The 23,091-nt window shown below is 44.3% G+C and overlaps 1 protein-coding gene across 1 annotated transcript; it reads right to left on the bottom strand.

The window, feature by feature from the left end:
• Positions 1–124: 124 nt before the first annotated feature.
• Positions 125–13,122, bottom strand: KCTD13 (potassium channel tetramerization domain containing 13). The gene is made up of 6 exons (XM_032606720.1): positions 12,694–13,122; positions 11,098–11,267; positions 3,741–3,830; positions 3,599–3,651; positions 2,729–2,924; positions 125–904 (listed from the first exon to the last, which is right to left on the bottom strand). The coding sequence occupies exons 1-6, from the start codon at positions 12,935–12,937 to the stop codon at positions 668–670; spliced, it is 990 nt and encodes a 329-aa protein (XP_032462611.1). The 5' UTR covers positions 12,938–13,122; the 3' UTR covers positions 125–667.
• Positions 13,123–23,091: the final 9,969 nt, after the last annotated feature.

The raw sequence follows: 23,091 nt of genomic DNA, 5'->3' as shown, positions 1-23,091 counted from the left end.
CAGCCCAGGGAAAGGCTGGGGGCAGGGGTCTGTGTCTTCTCCCATCCAACTAGCCAGGTACCTCCCTAACAAGCCATATACCTGGCCCTTTCTCTGGGAGCCAGCACCAGACCCTCAACTCAACTTTATTCCAATAATTTAATAGAAAATTATAATAATAAATAATATGAAAAAAATTGAGAAGATGCTGACCTGGTACAGGCCCAGGCCCACCTAGTACAAAGTTAAGGAGGTAGGGAGGATGTTGGGGAAGCAGGAGGGAGGCAAACTACCCTGCACAATGGTGAGGAGGCGGCTCAGAATGTGGTGGGTGTTATTAAGGGCTGGCTTGACACTTTGGTGTGTACAATGTCCTAAAAAAAGACAAAGGGAATTCTAAATCCTTCTAAACCAGCTGGTGAGGGAAGAGGGCAGGACAAGGATGGGGAGGAGGCAACCAATGTAGGCCTTCTGAAGACCTCTGAGGGGAGGGGCTGGAATGTACTCTGTGGTTAGCAATGAGGTGGGAATGGATGGAAAAGGGCCAAAGTGAACTGTACCATGCAGTGAAGGGATGGAAGAAGGACCCACGACTTGGCCAGCAAAGCCGGGGCAAAGGTCTGGGAAGGGGAGGAAGAGAGAGAGAGGGACTGGGTCCCAGCGGCCAGAGGAAGACTCGGGGCAAAGCTCAGTCCTTGAAGACAATCTGTTGGCCGTGAGGACGCTCGTCGTGGGTGATGTGGCGCCGGACATGGATTCTGCGGACACGGTGCTCTCGGTTCTCCTCGTCCTCCCCCCGGCCTGCCCCGCCACCTCCAGCTGCACCTCCTGTGGCCTCCAGGAGGGCTGGGTCTGGGCCTCGGGGAGTCTCGTAGATCAGGATGTTCAGGGTCTCCTCAAAGATCCGGGCCTCTGGGAATTCCACCTGCAAAAGGCCAGCAACCCCCAGCTCCCTCCCTCTGGCTCAACTCCTACGCAGCCATCCCCTCCCCCAGGCTGCTCCTGCACTGTCTCTCCACTCCTATAGCCTCCGCAGTCACAGGTTCCTTTAGCCTGGACTGTCCTCTTTGCTCAGCTAAGTCACACTTATACTTCAAGGTCCAGCTCTGAAGTCAGGCAGAGAGTTATTTATTTTCTGTCCTTTGTTGCCAAGTCTCTTGGTATATCTTTTTTTTTTCTTGGTATATCTTTTCATTTGACAAATATTTACTGAGTGACTGCACTGTACCAGGTGTTGTTCTGGGCACTGGGAATATAGCAGTGAACAAAACAGGCAAAGTTCCTGTCCGCAGGAAGTTTACATTCTAGGGCGAGGACCCAGACATATATGTAATAAGATATAAAGTGTCAGATGACGATAAATGTTACGGAAAAATTATAGCAGGAAAAGGGTGTGGAGATGGCCACCGCCAGGAATGTTACAACTTTAAAGAGGGAGCTCAGAGAAGGCCTCACTGAGAAGGTGACATCTGACCCATAGCCAAAGGAAAGGAGGGAAGGAACCAGATGGAGAACTAGAGAAAGATCAGTCTGGGAAGGGAACAGCTCTGGGGTCAGGAACTCGCTTAGTGTATCTGAAGATCAGTGCAAGGCCAAAGCAACAAGGCAGAGTGAAGGAGAGTAGTACGGGATGAAGAGGCGGTTAGGGGTTCCCCTTGTGTGGCTTGGAGGGATATAAACAAAAAAACTTTAACAAGCTGCATTCTCATTACTGGTTTATCTTCCTGTCTTCCCAATTACAGAGGACGCTACTTGGAAACTGGATTATTCACTCATTCATGCATTCAATAAATGTTTCCTAGCTTCTGCGGAGTGATAAAGGCCTGGCTAGTGCTACAGAGATGGGGGGAAAAAAAAAGATTCAGCTCTACTCTCAAGAAGCTAACTCCTTGCTGCTGAAGTAAACACTCCTACTCCCCCATCCCCAGCAGACTACAATCAACATTGTGTTTGGCTGACAGGGGGGTATGACCAACTTTGTCTGGGGTTGTTGGGCTGAAAGTTCATGAGTGGTGTCCCGAAGAAAGTGATGCTTGGCTTAGGTCTTAAAGATTGAGCACAAGTCCACTAGGCAGAGAGGAATGAGGAAAAGTAATTCCAAGAAGAGGGAATAGTGTGTGCAAAGGTAGGGGGGTGTGAAATAGCACTGGGTGCTTAAGAGACTTTCAAGATCTCCAGTGTATCTGAGGCACAGCCTTCATGTCAAGGTCAGAAGGGACCAGGCTGATAAGATCTTCAGGGGCCAGACGTCATGACAGAGGGCTTGTACTTTACTCAGCATCTTATTCGCCTTGATTTCAAGCCTCTTGCAGTGCTCAGGACGTATCTGCTGATGATTGCCATGTTAATGACTCAGGGCCTACAACCTCAGTGTGTTCTAAGCACCTGAAGTTTTAAGAACCTACTCTGGGTCATGGATCCTTCTGAAATTCTAATGACAACTATGGTCCTTCTATATAGAAAAATGCATACCCACTCCCAAAACTGCACACTCTTTCAAGATAGCCTTGAAACCCAACTGGCCTAGATTAAGAATCCCACTCTAATCCAACACCCTCCTTTCACAGGTAGAGAAGCAGAGACCCACAGAAGTCAGATGACTCGCCCAAGGTTACAGAACTAAGACCCCAGAACTTAGAACTCCGGTGATGGATTTCCCCTGCCTGATCTGCTGAGCTGCCTTTGTCCAGGGTGCTCGTCCTGCCCACCACCACAGCCCTCCCTGACCAGGCCCTGAACCCCTTCTGACCTTGGTCTGCTTCTTCTCCGTAGCATAGACAATGGAGGTGCAGCACACCTCGGCGATTTTGCGGCCCTGCCCGTAGAAAGACCAGCAGCAGATCTCATCCCCCAGAACATCCTTGAGGAAAAGCAGCCGCCCATGGAAGCGCAGGGCCAGTTTGTCAAACAGCTCGATGTTCTTAAGTAGGTTGTCATCTGAAGTGCTGAGGACCAGGGGGCCAAGAGGCTCAGCACAAATGGCTTCCTCCCTCTGTTCGCCCAAGCTTAGGGGCCCAGATATCTAGCACTCTAGTCCTACCTAGGAGTTTGGTGCCCAGAATGGAGCTTCCTCCACCCCCGGGGCCAGGCTAAGGAGGCCTCAGAATGGAAGCAGCATTTGCTCAGCAAATCCCAGCACAGCAGAGTGGCTACCCCATGCATGTTCTGGAGCCAAGCTACCTCACCTGGCATCCTAGCTCTACCACTTTTTAACTGAGTGACACTAAGCAAGTTACTTCACCTCTCGGTGCTTCAGTTGCCTCATCTGTAAAATGGAGATCACGACAATACCTACTTCAAACAACTGTGAGGATTATGTGAGTAAATATACGTAAAGCACTTAGAGCCATGCCTCTTATAAGAAATGCTAGTAATTATCATCTGATCCTCACCTGGACCCCAGTTTACTGATGGTAAAACTGAAGCTCAGAAGTGAAAATGACCTGTCCAAAGTACCCAGTGGGTAAGTGGCAGAGCTAGAATTTGCATCCAGGCAGGATTCTTTTCGCCCCCCACCCCCCGCCCCCATGCGGCCATAATCCTCCCCTTGGCCAGGAGCAGAGCTGTGCTTGAGCCCAGGATTCCACCCAGTGCACCTCCCCGCCCCTGAGGGGGTCACCTGGTGTAGGAGTACTTGTTGTTACTGCGGTTGTGCAGGAGCTTCACCACGGGCTGTTGCGGGAGAAAGGATGGAGAAGGGTGGGGGTCAGGCTGCCGGGATAGGCCCCCAGCCTCCACCCTACAGGGCTCAGGGGCCTCACCTTGGAGGTGCTGGCCAGGAGCTGCTGCTCCTCCCGGGGAGATGTCACCGTGGGGATGAGGCACAGCGGGGACAGGTTCTCCCTTTTTTGCTGGAGAAGAAGCGGAAGGTGATTAACAGCACAACCAGAAGTCACTCACTCCCCAACCTAAAAGCCTTCAAAAACTGCTTGTTGCCTTTGGGGAAAAAATCCAGACTCCTTAGTAGCCCACACAAGACTCTGCAGGATACGAACTCTGATCTCGTCTCTACCACTCTCCCCTGCCTGCTGGACTTCAGCCCCACCTGTTCCTTCGCGCATCCAGCTTGTGCCCACCAGGCCCTTTGCAGCTGCCACTGCCGGCAACAGCCTGCACTCGGTTGCATGGCTGGCCCCTTCATGCCATTCAGATCTCAACTCAAACAGTGCCCCTAGGAGGGTGCTGGTCCTCCACCCTAAGCTCCCTGGCTAAGCAGCCTCCTCTACTTCTTCTTTTTCACACTATCAGTTCACCTTCTTCGTGGCACTCAGTTCCTCATATTTTCTCATTTTTTGGTATATTTGCTCATGGTCTCTTCCTAGACAATAAGTATCAATTTACAGTAGATGCTCAATAAATATCTGGTGAATGAATGAACTGGGCTAGGTGGAAGGCTGGAGGGAGAATCAGAACCAGACACATAGGTTTCTTTCCTCTTCTCTGCTTTCTAGAATCTTCATGCCAAAACCCCTCTCACCTCTCCCAACCTAAAAACTAGATGTGCAATTCTAATACAAATTCCAGAAGATTTTTTTTTTTTGAGAAACTCCTAAGACTTTTTCTAAAATTAATTTGGAAGAATAAGTCTACTGTTACTTAGGTCAATTTTTAAAAAGAGTCAAGCAAGAGAAGAGATTGACCCTCCCAGATATTAAAATATCTTACAAAGCCATAATAATGAAAACAATGTAGTTCTGGTGCAGAAACAAACAAAAACAATGAAACACAATACAGAACTTGGAAACAGACTGGTGTATATAGGAGAACTGATAGTTATAGAGAGAACATCACAAATCAGTGGGGCAAGTGTGTATTAGTTATCGCTGTATAACAAACTGTCCCCAAACTGAACGGCTTAAACCAACAGCAAATAACTTATTACCCATTTCTGTGGGTCAGAATAGATAATTCAGGAATTCAGGAGTGGCTTAGCTGAATGTTTTTGGCATGGGGTCTCTCACAAGGTTACAGTCAAGTCAGGTGGGGCTGCAGTAATCTGAAGGCATGTCTGGGTTTGGAAGATTTGTTTCTGAGAAAGCTTATTCAAATGGCTGGCAAGTTCAGGCTGGCTATTGGCAGGAAATATCTGATCCCTGTCATTTAGACCTCTCCGTTGGGTTGCTTGAGTGTCCTCACAATATGGCAGCTGGCTTCTCCAGAGCAAATAATCCAAGAGAGAGCAAGGTGGAGGCCTCACTGTCTTTTATGACCTAGTTTTGTTAACCCTATTCAGTGTGGGAGGGAACAACACAAGGCAATGAGTACTAGGGAACAAGAATCATTGGGGGCTGCCTTGGAGGCTGGCTCCACAGTCCACTTTCTGGCTCCCATTGATTCAAATCCCTCCCATACACAAAACACACTCACCCCCTCCCAAGATCCCCCAAAGTCCCATCCTATTACAGCACTGAAGTACAGAATCTGGTCATCTAAATCAGGTCCAGGTGGGGACAATGCTCCTTGGGAGGTGTTCCTTAACTATAGCTCCTTAGGTACGTTTTCTCTGGATCTGATGACCTGTGAACTAAAGAGACTAGTTATCTCTTCCACACACTCCACATGCAACATGTGCAACAGGCATTAGGATAAACACTCTTGTTCAAAAGGTGAGGAGGGGTGCAGGAGGCACAGAGAAGTCGCTGCTTCACAGAAATTCTGTAATCCAGTTGGACAAATATTGGGAGCTCTCTGATGTCTACTCCTGTCCAGGAATGATTCTCTGTGGCTCTTGGCTCTGACCTGAGTCATCCTTCCATTTCCATGAAAGACAGTCCGTGTTTGCAGCTCCAGTTTCCTTAGCCTGCTTTCTGCCTGTAGAACTTCGAGGGTCCAAAGGCTTCTTCTCCTCTTGTACTGTCTCTGTCCCTTCCAGTCTAAGCTGGCAGTGTTTCTGCCAATATAATTCTCTTAAAAACTTAATGGGTGTCCCGTGAGTCCTGGGGTTCAGTTCATTAGACAAAAGCCTCACCCACACATCTTTGTGAGATAAGCTCTTCTCTACTTTGGTCTTATGCTGAGACTGCTGCCTGACAATAGCCTTAAGCTTCTTAGAAGTGCTATTATTTGATTGAATGGTTCTCTGAGGCATCTTCTTGGATATTTCTGAGGTCTTAAGGGATTTCACAATCACATCCTCAGTTTCATCTTTAGACCACGTTTTACTGAGAATGCCCTGTGTTTGATCTTTGCCTGGAAGCTATTTGCTAATTTTAACATCAGTTGTTATCTGCAAGACTGGGAATTTTCAAGCCCCCAAAATTCCTGGCTCCTTTTTGTTCAATTCGTTTTCCTTTAGCTTACCCTCTCCTCTTCTGTTTCACTATAAGCAACAAGAAACCTGTGGCACTTCAACATTCTATCTGGAAATTTCTTTAGCTAGATCACCCAGATCATAAGTATGTTTTCTACTTTCTACATTACTGTAGGAGACAGTGTTGCTACTTCTGCCACTATATAACAAGGATCCCCTTTCTACCACTTTCCAGTAAACATGTTCCACACTGCAGCCTCCTCAAAGGTCATCAGACTTCTATGAATACTCTTTAAAGCTCTTTAGGCTTTTATTAACACTGTTCTCAAGTCCTTCCAGCTTCTGCCCTCTTCCCAGTTCTAAAGCCGCTCCCACATTTTAGGTTTTTTGTTACGGCAGAACCCCACTCCAGATACCAAAATCTGTTATCCGTTACCGGGTAACAAATTAGTACAAACTTAGCAGCTTAAAACAACAACAAACATTTATTATCTCACACAGTTTCTCTGGGTTGGGAGCTTGAGACTGGCTTAGTTAGGTGGTCCTGGCCGAGGGTGTCTCATGAAGTTGGAGTCCAAATGTTGACCAGGGCTGTAGTTATCTGAAGACTTGATTGGGCCTAAAGGATCCAATTCTGGGATAGTTCACCAATTTGGCTGGAAGTCTGTGCTGGCTGTTGGCAGGAGGCTTCAGTTCCTTACCAAGTGGACCTTTCCCTTAGGGCTGCATGAATATGCTCACATGGCAGCTGGCTTCCCCAGAGTGAGTGATCCGAGAGAGGCAGAAACTGCTATGGGTCTTTTATGACCTAGCTTTAGAAGTCACACACTATCATCTCTGCAATCTGGTTACATAGGTCAGCCCTATTCAGTGTGGGAGGGGACTAAGCAAGAGCCTGGATAAGCAAGAGGTAAGAATTGCTGGTGGCCATCTTGGATGCTGGCTACCACAGATTGTGTAGTAGATGGCATTGAGAAAACTAGCTCAGTCCACAGAGGACAAAAAACAGTTGAATCCCTTCAGAATTCGCATCTACAACAGTGAATTCCATATACAAAAGGTAAAACTATAAAGCTAATAAAAAATGTAGAATGAACTTCTTAAACAAGATCCTAAGAGGATACACCATTAGAAAAATAAAAAGAGGAATGTGACTATATTAAAATCAAGAATCTCTGCAGTTGACAATGAAAAGCATGACTTTATAAGTAATTTCACGTAATAATGTTGACGGAATTATAATTATTCTACAACCTTAATGAAATTATTGATTCAGGTGAGAATTATAAATGGATGTGTGGTTGATAGGTAACTGCCATTCATAAAATGCCTATATTACTTTATACTTAGCAATAAGGAAATGTAACTACAATGGAGGGATCAAACCACCATCATCTGAATCTAGGGGCCAATACTGAGCATCACTAATGATGGGTCATATTAACAATATTGTAGGTCTCGATATAACACAGTATGATATATGTAACATTACTTAACATGCTTTCCAACCAAGATGTTTAATATCAAGCTTTTAAATCTACCATCTAATTTAAAGAAAACTCAGGATAGGGTAGGGTAACAAACCACATCAGGCGAATTTGGAGAGTAGGTCACTGTGAAGGACAACTGATGGTCAGTATTATGAGAAAGTCAGTATTTTGAGAAAAAAGGGACTGCTTGGGTTGGAAAAAGAACATAATAACCAGATGTAATGCAAGGATCTAGATCGGGTCCTGGTTTAGATGAACCATCTATAAAAGACATTTCTGGAACAAACGGAGAAATGTGTATATGCCCCTCATGTTACATAAAATTTCACTGACATGGAAAGATGGCAATTATTAACAAACAAAAAAAAAGCGTACTACAAAACAGCACATACAGCATAATCATATTTTGGCAAAAACACACACACAGGAAAAGACCTGGAAGGATATTTGGTGCTTTTATTATTTTGATGATCTGTGTTTTCTAAATTTCTACAATACTTATAGACTGCTTTAAAAATAATAAACATTTATTTATAATTAAACAGAATAATTTCTATTCAACAACAGATGCCACAGACAGGTGACATTCTAAGAGAAATTATTGGTAACATCTAAAACTGACTAGAAATTATTATCTAAAACAGACTTTCTCAACTGGGCTTCCTCACTGAATATCAAAACCCAGCAAATAATTTGAGTAACTATTTTCTCAACTCTTCTGAGAATGTCAGGTAAATAGTACCATTCTAGATGCACAGGAGAAGTTAATTTATTATGTAAAATACATGCCTTAGAGTAATAGGGCTTAATTCTCCCTAGGAACTAAGCTAAAATATGTAAGAATCTCCTGCAAAACAACAAGAAAAAGATAGGAAACTCAGTAGAAAATTTGGTAAAGAATATGAATTGGCAATTCACTGAAGGGGAAACCAAAAAAGCTAGTATGTGAAAAGATGCTCAATCTAATTAGTAATCAGAAGCATGCAAATTAAAATGAAATCACTCTATACCAATCAGATTGGCAAAATTAGAATGCTGGGTGATGCCGTGAGTTGCTGAGGATACGCAGAAACAGGATTCCTTATGCACTGCTCATCAAGAGTACAAGGTGCTACAGCCATTTGGGAGAGTAATCTGATGATACTTGCTGAAATTCGTTTGCATGTGTCCTGCAGTCCAGCAATTCCATTCCCAGCTACAATCATGAGAAACACTGACCCAGGACCCACAAGGGCACACGTACAAAGATGCTCATGGTGGCATCGTTTGTGGGGGCAGGAAGCGGGAGGCAATCTAGGTTTCCAACCTCAGGGGAATGTATAAATAAAATATGGTTGAATGCACACCATAGATTCCTGTGCAGCCGTCAGAAGCAAAGAACTAAATGTACATACAGCAGCATGAATAGAACTTGGAAAAAGTGTTGAATTAAGAAACAGAACACACAATCCATAGCTCAATGACATTTATGGAAATTTAAAATACATATGTATACAAAACAATGTTTTAGTTTTTTAATGGTACAAACATAATCCAAGGAAATGTATTAAAACACTAGAACTGGAGGGGTACCTATGGGGAAAAGAGAAGTGGGCAGGGGACTGGGAATGAAGGAAAAAATAAAAAGAGAAAAGATCTGCATAGACTAATGATGTTTAAGTGTCACACACTGAGAAGTATGCTGAACTCAATTCTCTGTACCAGAATCTTAAAAACAACGGGATTTCCCTGGTGGTCGACTGGTTAAGACTCCCAGCTTCCACTGCAGGGGACACGGGTTCGATCCCTGGTCGGGGAACTAAGATCCCGCATGGTATGCGGGGCGGCCAAAAAGGAAGAAAGAAACAACCAAACAAAAAACTCCAAACCCCAAACCTCCAAACAAACAAGCATATTCTAGCTGAGTGGAGTGGGGAATGATAATGGTCTCGGGGAAGCTTGCAAAGGAGGCAGCTGAGCACAGAAGAAAAAGCACTGCACTTGGGAGTCAGGCACCTGGGGATGACTCTGAGCTTTGCTGCTTACCGGCTCTTTCACCTTGAATATATCCCCAGCTTCCCTCATGTTTCTTTTTATGTCAAACAGGGGTACAAGAAGGTAACAGAACCAATCCTAACACACAGTGGATGTGAGATAACATTAGATAAATGTAAAGTTACAGAACAGGAATGCACTTCTAGTTTGATGTTTTTTAAACTGCAAGTGGTAACCCACTAATGGGTCGTGAAATAAATTTAATGGGTTCCAAACGGCATCAGAAAGAAAGAAAACAGAATATGTCAGAGTGTATTTCACTAAAAGTATCATTTTATAAAACTTATTTCAGTCATATATATGCAAGTATAAAATGCATTTTATGCATCTCTATGAGATGCAGTCAAAAAGCTTGAAAAACATAGATATTGCCCAAAGGAATTCTACACTTTCGGATTTCAAGGTCCAATGAGTATTCCCCAAGATAACAGAAAGTTGTTCATAGTTGCCACTTTTTAATATATTGAATATAAAGGGCATCAAAAAAATTCTTACAATCTCCTATTAATATTGTATCATAAAAGGACACTTTTCACATTGTAAAAATAGAACAGAATAAAAGGCTTTATGTGAAACTCACTACACTGCACATATTTTTCTCATTTCCCTATCTTTTGGAACATGAGAACAGAATGCCAGAGGTAGGAATTGACTCACTCAAGGTCACTCAGTCAGCTGTGGTGGAGTGACACTTAACCCATATCTCCTGGCTGTGCTTTCCAAACTCTTCTCAGAATCCTAAGAGATCCCCAGAAAAGAAGCCCAGCAGGTGGGGCCCTGGAACCCCCAACCCTGTTTTATTGGGTGTGACTACTTCTATAGTATTTCACTGCTAGAAAAAAAAGAATTATTTAAAGCCCTGGGAGGGATGGAATGCTGCCTCCCAGGATAGGACCAGATCATGGAGGTCATTATATTCCAATTTAAATTCAGATTTTTTTTTTCCCCCTTAGTGGGACAAGGGCATTATTTGGGATTTCTGAGCAAGGGAGAGGATAAATTGGGATTGTGTTTAAGGATCATTATTCAGGTGCTAGTGTAACAGCTGGATTGGCTGGATAGAAACAGCAAGAAACAGAGACAGTAGTCATTTAACCACTGCAGTAGTCTTGGCATGAGGTGGTGAGGGGGGCCCTGCCTGAGACAGCAGAAATGCAGAGGACAATACCCCCAAATTCTCTGGTGTCATGGCCAGTCAGAGCCAGGCCAGAGGCAACTCCTCCAGGCAGTGCCCCATACTTCCTTTTGTTTTTCTTTAATATCTTAATAGCTAACTGCTTGGGCAGCTCTCCCAGGGACATGAGCATAGGGGTGGGACTCAGGAGATGGGGAAGGGACCCTCACCTGCAGTGCCAGCTGGCAGTCCTCAATCAGTCCCTGTACCAGGTAGTAGCGTGCTTCGCCCAGAAGCTCCCCCAGTTCTCTGGTACTCTCAGGCAGTGGCACGGACCCGTCCCGCAGGTAGTTGAGGATTGTACCAAAGTGGCGGCCGCTCCGGTCAATCAGCACCCAACCTGGTGTGGTGGGGAGAGGCAGGAGGAAGGACGGCTTTGCTAAAGGCTGTGGAGCTACTAAATTTTTATGAAAGAAGGATTCGAAAGCCACAAGTCTTAATACTGATCTGTCTCAAGCCTGTGCCATAGCTAAGAAAACCCCTTTAAAACATCTCCAGTGAGTTCTCCCATAAGCCCCTTTTTAACACAGCCAGCCACAGAGAATTAATTCCCTCCCAAGTCTGTGCTACACTGAGAAGGTTCTCACCATCAGAGAGTTCGTACAGATTACCTTATCAATAAACCTCTAACCTCTGGTGCTAATTCTGACCATCCTATTTAATTAAAATGTCCACCCCACCGTCCCGTTTACTACCATTTTAACCTTTATATTCTTCATAGAATATAAAGATATATATTCTTCATTCTATTCTTCATAATATACTTATTGCTATCTGAAATTACATATTTCGCTTTTGTTTTAGTATGTTTACTTGCTTATTCTCCCCCTGCCCCCACAAAAAAAGAAAACTCCGTAAGGCTTAGCTTATCAGATTTGTGTACCAAACTACCTCCCGCCCTGGCATTTTACAAATACTTATTGAATAAATAAATTCTTCACCTTCAGGTATTTGCAGGCTGAGCTCTACCTCCCCAAATTTTACTTTCCTGCTCTCACAACCCTCGTTAACCCCTTCTGAATCCACTCCACCTTCACCACCCTCAACCCTGCCACCAAACTTTAAGGTTCCACTTGGGCATATGGGGCCCAGGCCTGAATACAACACTTCGGGAAGGTAAGGGGCTCGCCTGCCAAAGAGAACTGTCCACTCTCCGCTCTGGCGTCCCTGGCAAACCCAAAGCTGCCCTCTCCTTCTACGGTCTGTATTTACAGATGGAGTCCTAGAGTGTAGAGGAACCTCCGTTAGGGGAACGGAGACCGACAAGATCCTCCAACTCTCGGGGATGGCTGTTGGCAGCGCTGAGGTAGAGAGGGGAACAAAAGGCTGGGCAGGTGGAAGAAACTGATGAAGAGTGCCTGGAAGGATGTGGTTGGCAGCTGGGCTGGTTCCCAAGTCTTTTGAGCTGAGGCGTGAAGGGTGGGAGAGTCAGTGGGAAGCAGTCATGAAAATTGGGAGCTGACACGTTGAATCACTTACCACAGCGCCCGGCAGAGTAGTTGGAGGGGCGGGGTGGATGGTGCGGCGGGGCGGGGGATGTCCATGAATGTTGGTTACTACTGCTGGGGGTAAAGACCGAGGGAGGGAGGGCGCTCATGACCGAGCCAGGCGAGATGAGACGGGATGTGGGGGCTGGAGGGGGTGAGAATGAACTGACTGGACGGTGGCAGAGAACGGGCATGAGGAGACTGGGCCAGGAAAGACCACGGGAAAGGGAGACGTGGATCTGGAGGACGCAGGACAGTAAGCAAGAGCAGCTCGCGTACCTCCGGCGTCAGTGAGCACCTCCGCGCGGCCGCTGAACATGGCCTTGAGCATGGTGTCCTGTCCCGTGAGGGTGCGCAGCGTCGTGTAGTGCAACGAGCCGCCCACGTTCAGCTTCACGTACTTGCTGTTCGTGGTCAATGGCTTGAGACCGTAGGCAGCGGAGCCAGGTTCGAGACCTGAGGGCTTAGGGACTTCCAGGGACGGGGCCTCGGCCGCCTCCGGGCCCGAGGCCTCGGCCGACATGCCTGGTGGTGGCGGCGGGCAGCGATCCTAGGTTCTCTCTGCGCCCCCCGGCCGCTCCCAAAGACCCCGGTCCTGAGCCCTCGGGCCGGACCTCTGGGCCCGCACGCCTCTACACCGCCGCTACTCAAAGACACTGGCCCTCAGATCCATAGCGCCTGCACCGCCCGGAAGCCGGGCGAGCACCTGCGCAGGCGCGTCAAGCTCCCGCCCCCGACCTCGCGGGGCCGGAAGTGCGGAGCATGCGTAGTGGCCTCGGGCCGGTAGAGGGGTTGAGCGCCGGCTGCCGCGGGGCAGGGCGACGCGGGAAGTGCGGTCAGTCGCCAGTGCTGGAGACCCGGTGTAGGAGGCGCTTGGCCACCAGCCTGTTGTGGAAACCGGTGTCCCCGCCGCGTGTCTCTGCTCTCAGAGCGCTTCGTGAGCGTAAAGGGAAAAGTGGCCCAGAGAAGCAGGGGATTGGGCACAGTTTCCCGCCTCCCATCCCCGCGCATTTGACAGACTGAGGGGAGCTGCGAACGAAGCACCAAGGGACGCTCTTAAAGGAGGCTAGAGGGATGTGGCCTCGCAGAGGAGATGACGGTAGTGCTAGGGCACGCAGGGTGTGAGCAGGTAAGGTCGTCATGGAAGGCTTCCCTGAGGAGGTGATACTGAGCTGAAGCTCAGAAGAAGCGGCCCCGTGGAGGTGTGAGGGCGGAGAGTTACTGGCAGAGCCAAGGGCAAGTACAAAGACCCTCAGGCCGGAACACACTTGGCATATTTGAGAAGCAGAAAGAAGGTCAGGAGTGGCTGGAGCAGCTGAGCAAAGGCCTTAGAATCCCAGCCGATGTCGTGAGACACCCAACCCCTAAAGAAAGGAGAAGTAAGCTGGGAACACGTTGTTGATAAAGTGTGGTGAGAAGTGTTTTTATCCAATCCCATCCACATTCAGTTGAGAGGCTGATACCTCAGAGATTTAACAATCGACCTGAATGTCTAGCAGACGGATCCTCTGGAGGGAAAACTAAACACAAAGTTGTAGTTTCCGCCTTGCCATCAGTTCACTGTGTGATCAGGCAAGTCACTTGTCTCTGGGCTTGCTTGGTTCCTTTTCTGCTAGTGAGGGGTGCAGATTTAAATGCCAGGAGACAAGGTAGGAGTGTAAATGAGTGGGGCAGACCAGTTACAAGGTACTGGGGAGTCATGAGTCCTGTGGTGATCTGAAGAGCCCATGTTTTACCAAAAGGATTGGCAATTCTGATTTTTCAAATGTAACTGGTGAAAAAGAGAAAAGCAGCTCATGGCAACTGGGAGCTAGTTTGCACTCTTCCTTCAGAAGCCTCAGTGTTGCTAGTAGGGGGCCTGGCACTATTAGCTAGGCTGTGGTGTTGCCTTGTTGAGCATAAACAATTTTACAGAACACCAACATCAGACAAAAACCAGTCGCTGATGGTTGGAGAGAAAGACCATTCCATAATCATGCCTGAACAGGAAAACGAGAACATTGTCCAGACCACAAAAATGACCAAACACAACCCTCTCCACAGTTTGAGTGACTGCTGCTTCTTTACCAACTACAGCTTTAGCACTGATCCATTCCTCCTAACTTCTAGATAAGAATTATTAAGAAAACCAGAAAGGGGTTTCCCTGGTGGCGTCCCACGTGCCGTGGAGCGGCTGGGCCCCTGAGCCATGGCGGCTGAGCCTGCGCGTCCGGAGCCTGTGCTCCACAACGGGAGAGGCCACAGCAGTGAGAGGCCCGCGTACCGCAAAAAAAAAAAAAAAGAAAGAAAGAAAGAGAGAAAACCAGAAAGAATTATCCCCACTTCCTGACAGCATCTAACCTAGAGCAAATCTCCCCTTTCTCAAACCCTCCCAGAAAATCATCTAACACAAGCCCCAATCCTGTAATAAGTCCTTTTTAATATGCACTTGCTGAGGTGCCCAGAATGTGTTCCCCATGGTGTGCAGTCTTCCTCATTCTACTACAGGTGTGTTCCTAGTAGTCTTTGGCTGGAGGGCATTATCAGAAATGGAGGATCCACAGAGATTCAGCTGAAGTCCTCACTACCTTGGACTGGAACCCTTGACTCTAGTAATAATGTGCACATCTGAGACCCCTCGTGTCTCTAACTATTTGAGGTGCCATCCTGCCCATGGCTGGGAGGTAAGTTCTTGCTGAATTGAGCTCTGATGTTCCGTTGAGACCCTTGAGTGTTGGGATTATTTTGTTTATTTTCCTTGGAGTAAGGTCCTCTTCCATTTTTTTGGTTATCCAATTAGATTTTTATTTTTCCTTGGGGAATTTGTTTTCTGGCTTTCTACATCTATCTGCTCCCATGATTCCCCCCGTCTAGTGTTTTGAATGTTGTTTGTCTGTAAGAGGAAAAGTCTATAGGGAAAGGATGGGTATGTAGCCCTGGATGTCTGAGGGCAACATGAACCTGTTATTTATTGCTCAGTCTCTGGTGGCTGAACACCACTTATCCCTCTAAGAAGTTGGGGATGCCAGCCACTCAGGGGTCACGTAACTAGTTAGCATGCTGCAGTGTCATTTGTTATCAGAATTAACCAGACAAATAACTCCATCAACCAAGGCCCAATAAGTCTGTCCTACAGCCAGCCCTGGAGACTATGGAATTCAGAAGGTATCCTCAAACCAGTGTCCTTTGAATAAACTTTGCCTCAGGTTGCCATTCCAAACCTTTATAAGGACTTCTTCCTCAGTTTTGTCTGTGTCCCTGAGAACTCCTTTTTTTCATTTCTTCTGCCCAGAATCAGGTCATTTTCTCTGGCTTCTGATCAGTGATGACTGGTCTTTGGCCAAGTTCTAGAGATACAAGGTTGCACAGCACTGGCCTTATGAGCTCTTGTCTCAACTAAAACTGGGCCAAATACCTGATTCCTTCATGTTTTCTCACAATTACACTAACTCGTACCCTTATCTTTCTAACTGACCCAGTTTCACTAGGGACAATTTAGAATTGCAGTGGCCATTTTGAGGAACTTGGGACAAGAACAAGATTCTTTATTTGATAGTTACCTTAGAACAAAAAGATAAGAAACCCTCATGAGGAGATTGTCTTGGTTGTCAAAAAGAGAGATTATTTTGTTTAGCATAGGTGATATTTCATTTCCGTACTTTGGAGGTTATTAAATACTAATTTTTAAATTATATAGCTCTTTGAAATTGTCAAGTGCCTAAGATATTTTTAAAATTAGGTGGAATGTCACTCTTTGTGTGTGTGTATGTATATGTCAAAATCTGGGGGGTTTTTGCATTTAAACTGTTTTATCTTTACTTGCAGAGGGAACATGGATTAGCTTTTTAGAGTGATAGTTTCATATTTTTCTGAAGTAGCTCCCTCTCACTTTTTTTGCTGTCCATTTTCCTCTCTTGGAAAAGTTTAAAGATTAACTTATCAAAAAAATATTTCATTGAATGTGCACAATCCAGTTAAATACAGTTGGCCCTCGAGCAATATGGGTTTGAACTCCACAGGTCCACTTATACGTGAATTTTTTTCAGTAAATATATGGGAAGAAATTGTGGGGGGGATTTGTAACAATTTGAGAAAACGTGTAGCCTAAAAAGATCAAAAAAATTAAGAGAAAGGTATATCACGAATGCATAAATAATAAACAGATACTAGTGTATTTTATCATTTACTATCATAAAATATACCAAGTCTATTATAAAAAGGGAATTTTTGGGACTTCCCTGGTGGTGCAGTGGTTAAGAATCCGCCTGCCAATGCAGGGGACACGGGTTCGATCCTTGGTCTGGGAAGATCCCACATGCCGCAGAGCAACTAAGCACCTGAGCCACAACTACTGAGCCTGCGCTGTAGAGCCCGCGAGCCATGACAACTGAGCTCGTGAGCCACAACTACTGAATTCCACGTGCCCTAGAACCTGCACGCTGCAACTACTGAAGCCCGCATGCCGCAACTACTGAGACTGCATGCTGCAACTACTGAAGCCCGCACACAACAAGAGAAGAGCCTGTGCTCCGCAATAAGAGAAGCCACTGCAATGAGAAGCCCGCACACCACAACAAAGAGTAGCTCCCGCTCGCCACAACTAGAGAAAGCCTGTGCGCAGCAACGAAGACCCAACATAGCCAAAAAAATATATATATAAAGAAAAAGTAAAAATTTATCGAAATTCCCACACACAAACATTTACAGACTATACATGGCACTATCGATTACACTAGGTTACCAGAAGGCAGTCATATTGCTGCTTCATTATCAATGCATGAATCGTTTTATCTGTAAATAAATATAAATTTCTTTTTCACACTATCTTTTGTTTTGTTTTGTTTTTTGGCTGCGTCGTGCGGCATGCAGGATCTTAGTTTCCTGACCAGGGATCGAACCCATGCCCCTGGCGGTGGAAGCATGGAGCCCTAACCACTGGACCACCAGGGAATTCCCTGTCTTTTCATTTTTGATGTCTAGTGTTACTAATACATTTACTATCTACAATGTTTTGTGTAACATAAGACAGTATTGACGTAGGTACTGACAGATGATTCATCTTGTAAACAGACCATGTAAACATATGGTATCAGTATCGATAAATACAATCAGTACTTTAAGTTTATTTTCTCTTCCTTATGACTTTCTTAATAACATTTTCTCTAGCTTACTTTATTGTAAGAATACATTATATAATACATATAAAAATGTGTTAAATGTTTGTTTATATTATCAGTAAGGCTATTAGTAGCTAAGTTTGAGGAGGGGGTCAATTGTGCCTTGGGGGGTGGGGGACTGGGGGGTGTTGTTTCTTAAGTTCCTTAACCCCCACGTTGTTGAAGGGTCAACTGTAATCAAAAATGTCTGAAAGAATTGCTAAACTATATATGTTTCCTTTGTGGGCTCTGAAAAGTATATTTATGTAATAGACTTTGTAATTATAGTTATAGATAAGATAAGGCCTTAGTTCCAAGATAAAAGAAGAGCTTTTGGCATGATCCAGTGTATTTGCATTTTAATTTGCCATGTAAAAATAATGCCAGCACAATATTTTGGTTTGTACAAGATCAGGGTTAGTTTTCTTATGATTTAAACCTTTTTACTTTTTATATTGATTTTATAAGTTAAGTAAATTATCTTAGTTTTCATATGTGATTTACCTTTTGAAATTTTTAAAAATACTCACCATGCTGTACATTACATCCCCAGAACTTATTTATCTTTTTTTCAAATTTTATTTATTTTTTACTTTTTAATTTTTGGCTGTGTTGGGTCTTCGTTGTGGTGCGTGGGCTTCTCATTGTAGTGGCTTCTCTTGTTGCAGAGCATGGGCTCTAGGCGTGTGGCCTTCAGTAGTTGTGGCACGCAGGCTCAGTAGTTGTGGCACGTGAGCTCTAGAGCACAGGCTCAGTAGTTGTGGTGCACGGGCTTAGTTGCTCTGCGGCATGTGGAATCTTCCCGGACCAGGACTTGAACTCATGTCCCGTGCATTGGCAGGCAGATTCTTAAGCACTGCGCCACCAGCGAAGTCCCTAATTATGTTTTAAGGCTTTCAATTTATTACCTATTTGTGTATTTACGTATCTGTGAATGCCTAAATACACATATATGTAAAGGTATATTAATAAATCATTTACTGAAAATTGTTACATGAATAATATATAAAAGGAGGAAAATTAGAATTGGGACTTTTTTTTTTTTAATGTCCAGACTAGTAGAAGTTCCTTCCTTCCTTCCTTCCTTCCTTCCTTCCTTTCTTTCTTTCTTCTTTGGGTCTTCGTTGCTGTGCACAGGCTTTCTCTAGTTGTGGCGAGCAGGGAAAGTCTACTCTTTCCTTTTTGTCACCAAAAATATCCTATTAACTCTTGGTGCTTTTTGATATACTCTTAAATCATTTTTTAAAAATTAATTTTGGCTGTGTTGGGTCTTCGTTGCTGTGCGCGGGCTTTCTCTAGTTGTGGCGAGTGGGGGCTACTCTTCATAGTGGTGTGCGGGCTTCTCATTGTGGTGGCTTCTCTTGTTGCGGAGCACAGGCTCTAGGCACATGGGCTTCAGTAGTTGTGGCACGTGGGCTCAGTAGTTGTGGCTCACGGGCTCTAGAGCGCAGGCTCAGTAGTTGTGGCACATGGGCTTAGTTGCTCCGCAGCACGTGGGATCTTCCAGGACCAGGGCTTGAACCTGTATCCCCTGCATTAGCAGGCAGATTCTTAACCACTGCGCCACCGGGGAAGACCTTAAATCATTTTTTTTTTTTTTTTAATTCTTATTTATTTATTTTTGGCTGTGTTGGGTCTTCGTTTCTTTTCGCGGGCTTTCTCTAGTGGCGAGCGGGGGCCACTCTTCATCGCGGTGCGCGGGCCTCTCACTATCGCAGCCTCTCTTGTTGTGGAGCACAAGCTCCAGACGCGCAGGCTCAGTAGTTGTGGCTCACGGGCCCAGTTGCTCCGCGGCATGTGGGATCTTCCCGGACCAGGGCTCGAACCCGTGTCCCCTGCATCAGCAGGCAGATTCTCAACCACTGCGCCACCAGGGAAGCCCCCTTTAAATCATTTTTGAAAAGAGTTTTTTTTTTTTAAAGTTAAGTTCCTAATAACCATTGTTGTTCATTGCTGTGTGTTTTTACAATATTGCCTATAAATATATCTTTTCTTTAGATATTTATTTATTACTTATATGTTGTTTCCTCTACAACTATTCTTGATTTTGCCTTTCCTAAATTCAGGCCCCAAATTTAGGCTAATAAAACTATTAGGATATTTTTTTTTGTGCCTAAACTATGTTTGGGTTTCCTAAAATAGCCATCAAATAGCACAAAGATCTGCTCCTTTTTTCTATAAAAAGAACAATAGGAATCATTAGGTTTATCTGGAATTTACCAAATTTAATTAATTCAAAACTATTGTGAGAGCTGTTTTGTCTACTAAACTCACAATTTAAAAAAATAATAATAAATTGAAAAGAGAGGTTATCTTTCTAAGTTACTTACACATAAGTAAAGCATGTTAATATGAATATATGTCAAGAATTGTATACTTTTCAAGTTAAAAAATAAAGCCTACATATTTAAGCACAAAGACTGGTATGATAACTGTCTACAAAAAGATCTGTTTCCAGAATTTTAGATTCACAAGCCCCTTCCCTTTTTGTTCATGAAAAGTGTGAACAAGCATTTGGAGTACTGGTCAATTACATGGGGATCATCAGAGGCCTACTGCTTATTTCAGTTTTTTATTAGACCCGGTAGCCAAGACATAGATGCCTCATCTAAGAACTACAGCAACAGTAGCAGAGTATGGGAAATTTTCCCTTGATTTAGTTCTAAGGTCTCTACTAACTAAAATGGTTACCCATTCTAAAGACTCTTCTGTTGACAGATAATGTTCAGTACTTCTCAGCTGATGACCTATCTGCCTGTGAAATATTATTGTTTCCTTTTACATATCACTGTCCATCGCTGCTACTCTGTAAACCCAGCCACCCTCCTAACGTGAAGAAGGAGAAGCCCATGGCTGTTTTTCTTTGTTAGGGAACTGTCAAAACCTGATGTGCTCAGTTCTGTGGCGAGGTGACCGCTGCAGGCTACCTATCTCAGGCAGCCATGTCAGCTGGCTTCCAGTTGGTTCAGCAAATGCAAGTCCGTGGAAGGAGAATGAAAAGCAGGGGGAAGGGAGAAGACAGGGCATTTCTCTACCAGCACCCTCCTCCACCCCAACTCCCATATCCACATTAAGTATCATCCCTCTTGATGGCAATAGCTCTCACGTGGGTCCAGCTCCCACAAGAAAGGTTGGCCACAATTCTGGCTTCTACAGGTGACCCTGGCTCTGGGATCTGGTAACACTGCCCTTTGTTCCTCTAGTTCCAGGAGTGGTAACAGCTTTCTTCTGTTGTTAATTTTGGGGTTGCCTCACAGTCTCCTGTTAGGCTTCTGAGCTTTTGGTTACTATACTACTCAGCAATAAAAAGGAACAAACTATCGATACATGCAACAAATTAGCTGGACCTCAAGGGAGTTATACTGAGTGAAAAAAAGGCAATCTCAAAATGTTCCATACTGTGTGATTCTGTTTATACAACATTCTAGAAATTACACAGTTATTGACATGGAGAATGGATTGGTGGTTGCCAAAGGTTAAGACAAGGCTGGGGCGAGGTGGGGTGGGGAGAGGGGATGTGTGACTATAAGGGGATAACACAAGGTATCTCTGTGGTGATGGAACAGTTCTGTATCTTGATTGTGGTAGTGGTTACACAAATCTACATGTGATAAAATTCCATGTGTGCATATAACTATATATACACACAAATGCAATGAATGTATATGAAACTGATGAAATCTGAATAAGGTCTGTGGATTGTACCAATGTCGATTTCCTGGTTTTGATACTGTACTACAGTTATGTAAGGTGTTACCACTGGGAGAAACTGGGTACATGGTACCCTTTTCATACTATTTTTGCAACTTCTTGTGAATCTAATATTATTTCAAAAAAATTTTTTTAATCCAAAAAGAAAGAAAGAGAGATTCCCTGACATCTATAGTAGTCCGTAGAAAATGGACAGCAAATTAAAAACTTGTAGATGTTTTTCTGTTATCTAAGGAAGTAGCCATAGTAAAAATGGAGTTTAGCAAGAATGCTTCTTGATATTGCCTGAATAGTAGAGATAAATTGACAACATTGAACCAACGTTGGTGGGGGGTAACTTTAAGGGTACTGCTGAGGATTTTCCAATGCACATCTTACCAGCCAGTGACATATTCCTGGTAAGACTGCAAAGGTAGGACATGGACAAGAACCAAAGCCTTGAGGCTCTGTGAACACCTCCAAATAAACTATAAGTATGTTCTAGTTATTGTTTATTCTCAGGGTGGATTGAGACTTTTCTTGCTGGAGAGCTATGGACATATTAGCAGAGAAAAAATTGCTTGATTTTAAAATTCCCACCGTTGGGGAAAGGGGTCTCAATTTACCTCTCTAGTAACAAAGAGACATATTTCACTGGTACCATTATTTTTAAAAAATTCTTTATACCTTTTACTTGGAAAATACACTGTCCATATCATCCGCTATCTTCAGCAAAAAGAAAGAGAGCTAAAGGAATGAAAAAACTCATAATTATCAAAACTCTCAGAAACCCAAAGTTTTGCCATTGCCCTTGATAAAATAAGATCAGTTGTGGGTCCCTCCAGGACCCACAGGTTATCTCCTTCTGAGTTAACTGCTCCGTGCATTTGGGAATCACTTCCAATCCTAGACTGACCCCATTATACCTACATGACTAACTTCTTCAGGGATTCATATAATACCTCCAGATTCAGCACCAATAGATATAAGCTTCATTTCCAAAACACCCACCTAAGCAGCTCTGCATGATCTGAAACCTGGAGATTTGGTCTTCTGGAAAAGAATCAGAAAAAAACTGCCCTTGAGCCTCTACAAAAAGAACCTTTAACAGATAACTGACATACAATAAAACTCCAAGCTGTTGATCTTTCGGTTCATATTTCCGAAGTGAAAAGATGTACATCACATACTCCAGAGTACCGGGCATCCAGTCCATTGGGGGACCTCAAACTGAGGATTGTTAGACATTTTCTGTAAGCTGCTGACTGTGGGCAGCTTCTGTCCAAGATGAAGGAAAAAGGTGCTAACCGCACATGTGAATAGCTTCTGCAGAACAAGATTTTTTGCTTCTTCAGTGCCCTCTTCCATACCCTTTGTTCTCCTAGTAATATTGCCTATTATTGTCTTTAACATCCTCTTTAACTGATTAAAAGTTATCTTAATATGGCCTTCCCTATCTTCATCCTGTTACTTTTGACCCCCTGTGGTCTCCTTTTGCTGCTTAAGGAAAAAAAATATGCCGGTGTGTATTTCTCAGACCTTAGGTATTGCTCTGAATTTAACTCATTCCTGGAACCGTTGCCTCCCCATCTAATCCTGCTGACAAAAAAATGTAATAACTTCAAACACTTCAGAAGGTAGATGTCCTTCTACAAGTCCTTTCTTGTCTTAAGTTTTTCTCACATAATTAATTCCAAAGTTCAGTCTTACAAACTTGTTCTTGAAGGAAATGCTTCTGCTGAGGTCATTATAACCCTACCCATAAAACCTAGGTCATTCAAGAATGGGATATAAGGTTGGGGCTATCTTTGATCTAATAGTCAGTCTATTCTCTTCTGAGACACTCCAGCCT

Source organism: Phocoena sinus, chromosome 15 (assembly GCF_008692025.1).
Source record: "Phocoena sinus isolate mPhoSin1 chromosome 15, mPhoSin1.pri, whole genome shotgun sequence".
NCBI lineage: Eukaryota > Metazoa > Chordata > Mammalia > Artiodactyla > Phocoenidae > Phocoena > Phocoena sinus.
This window is presented reverse-complemented; position numbering and strand designations above follow the sequence as displayed.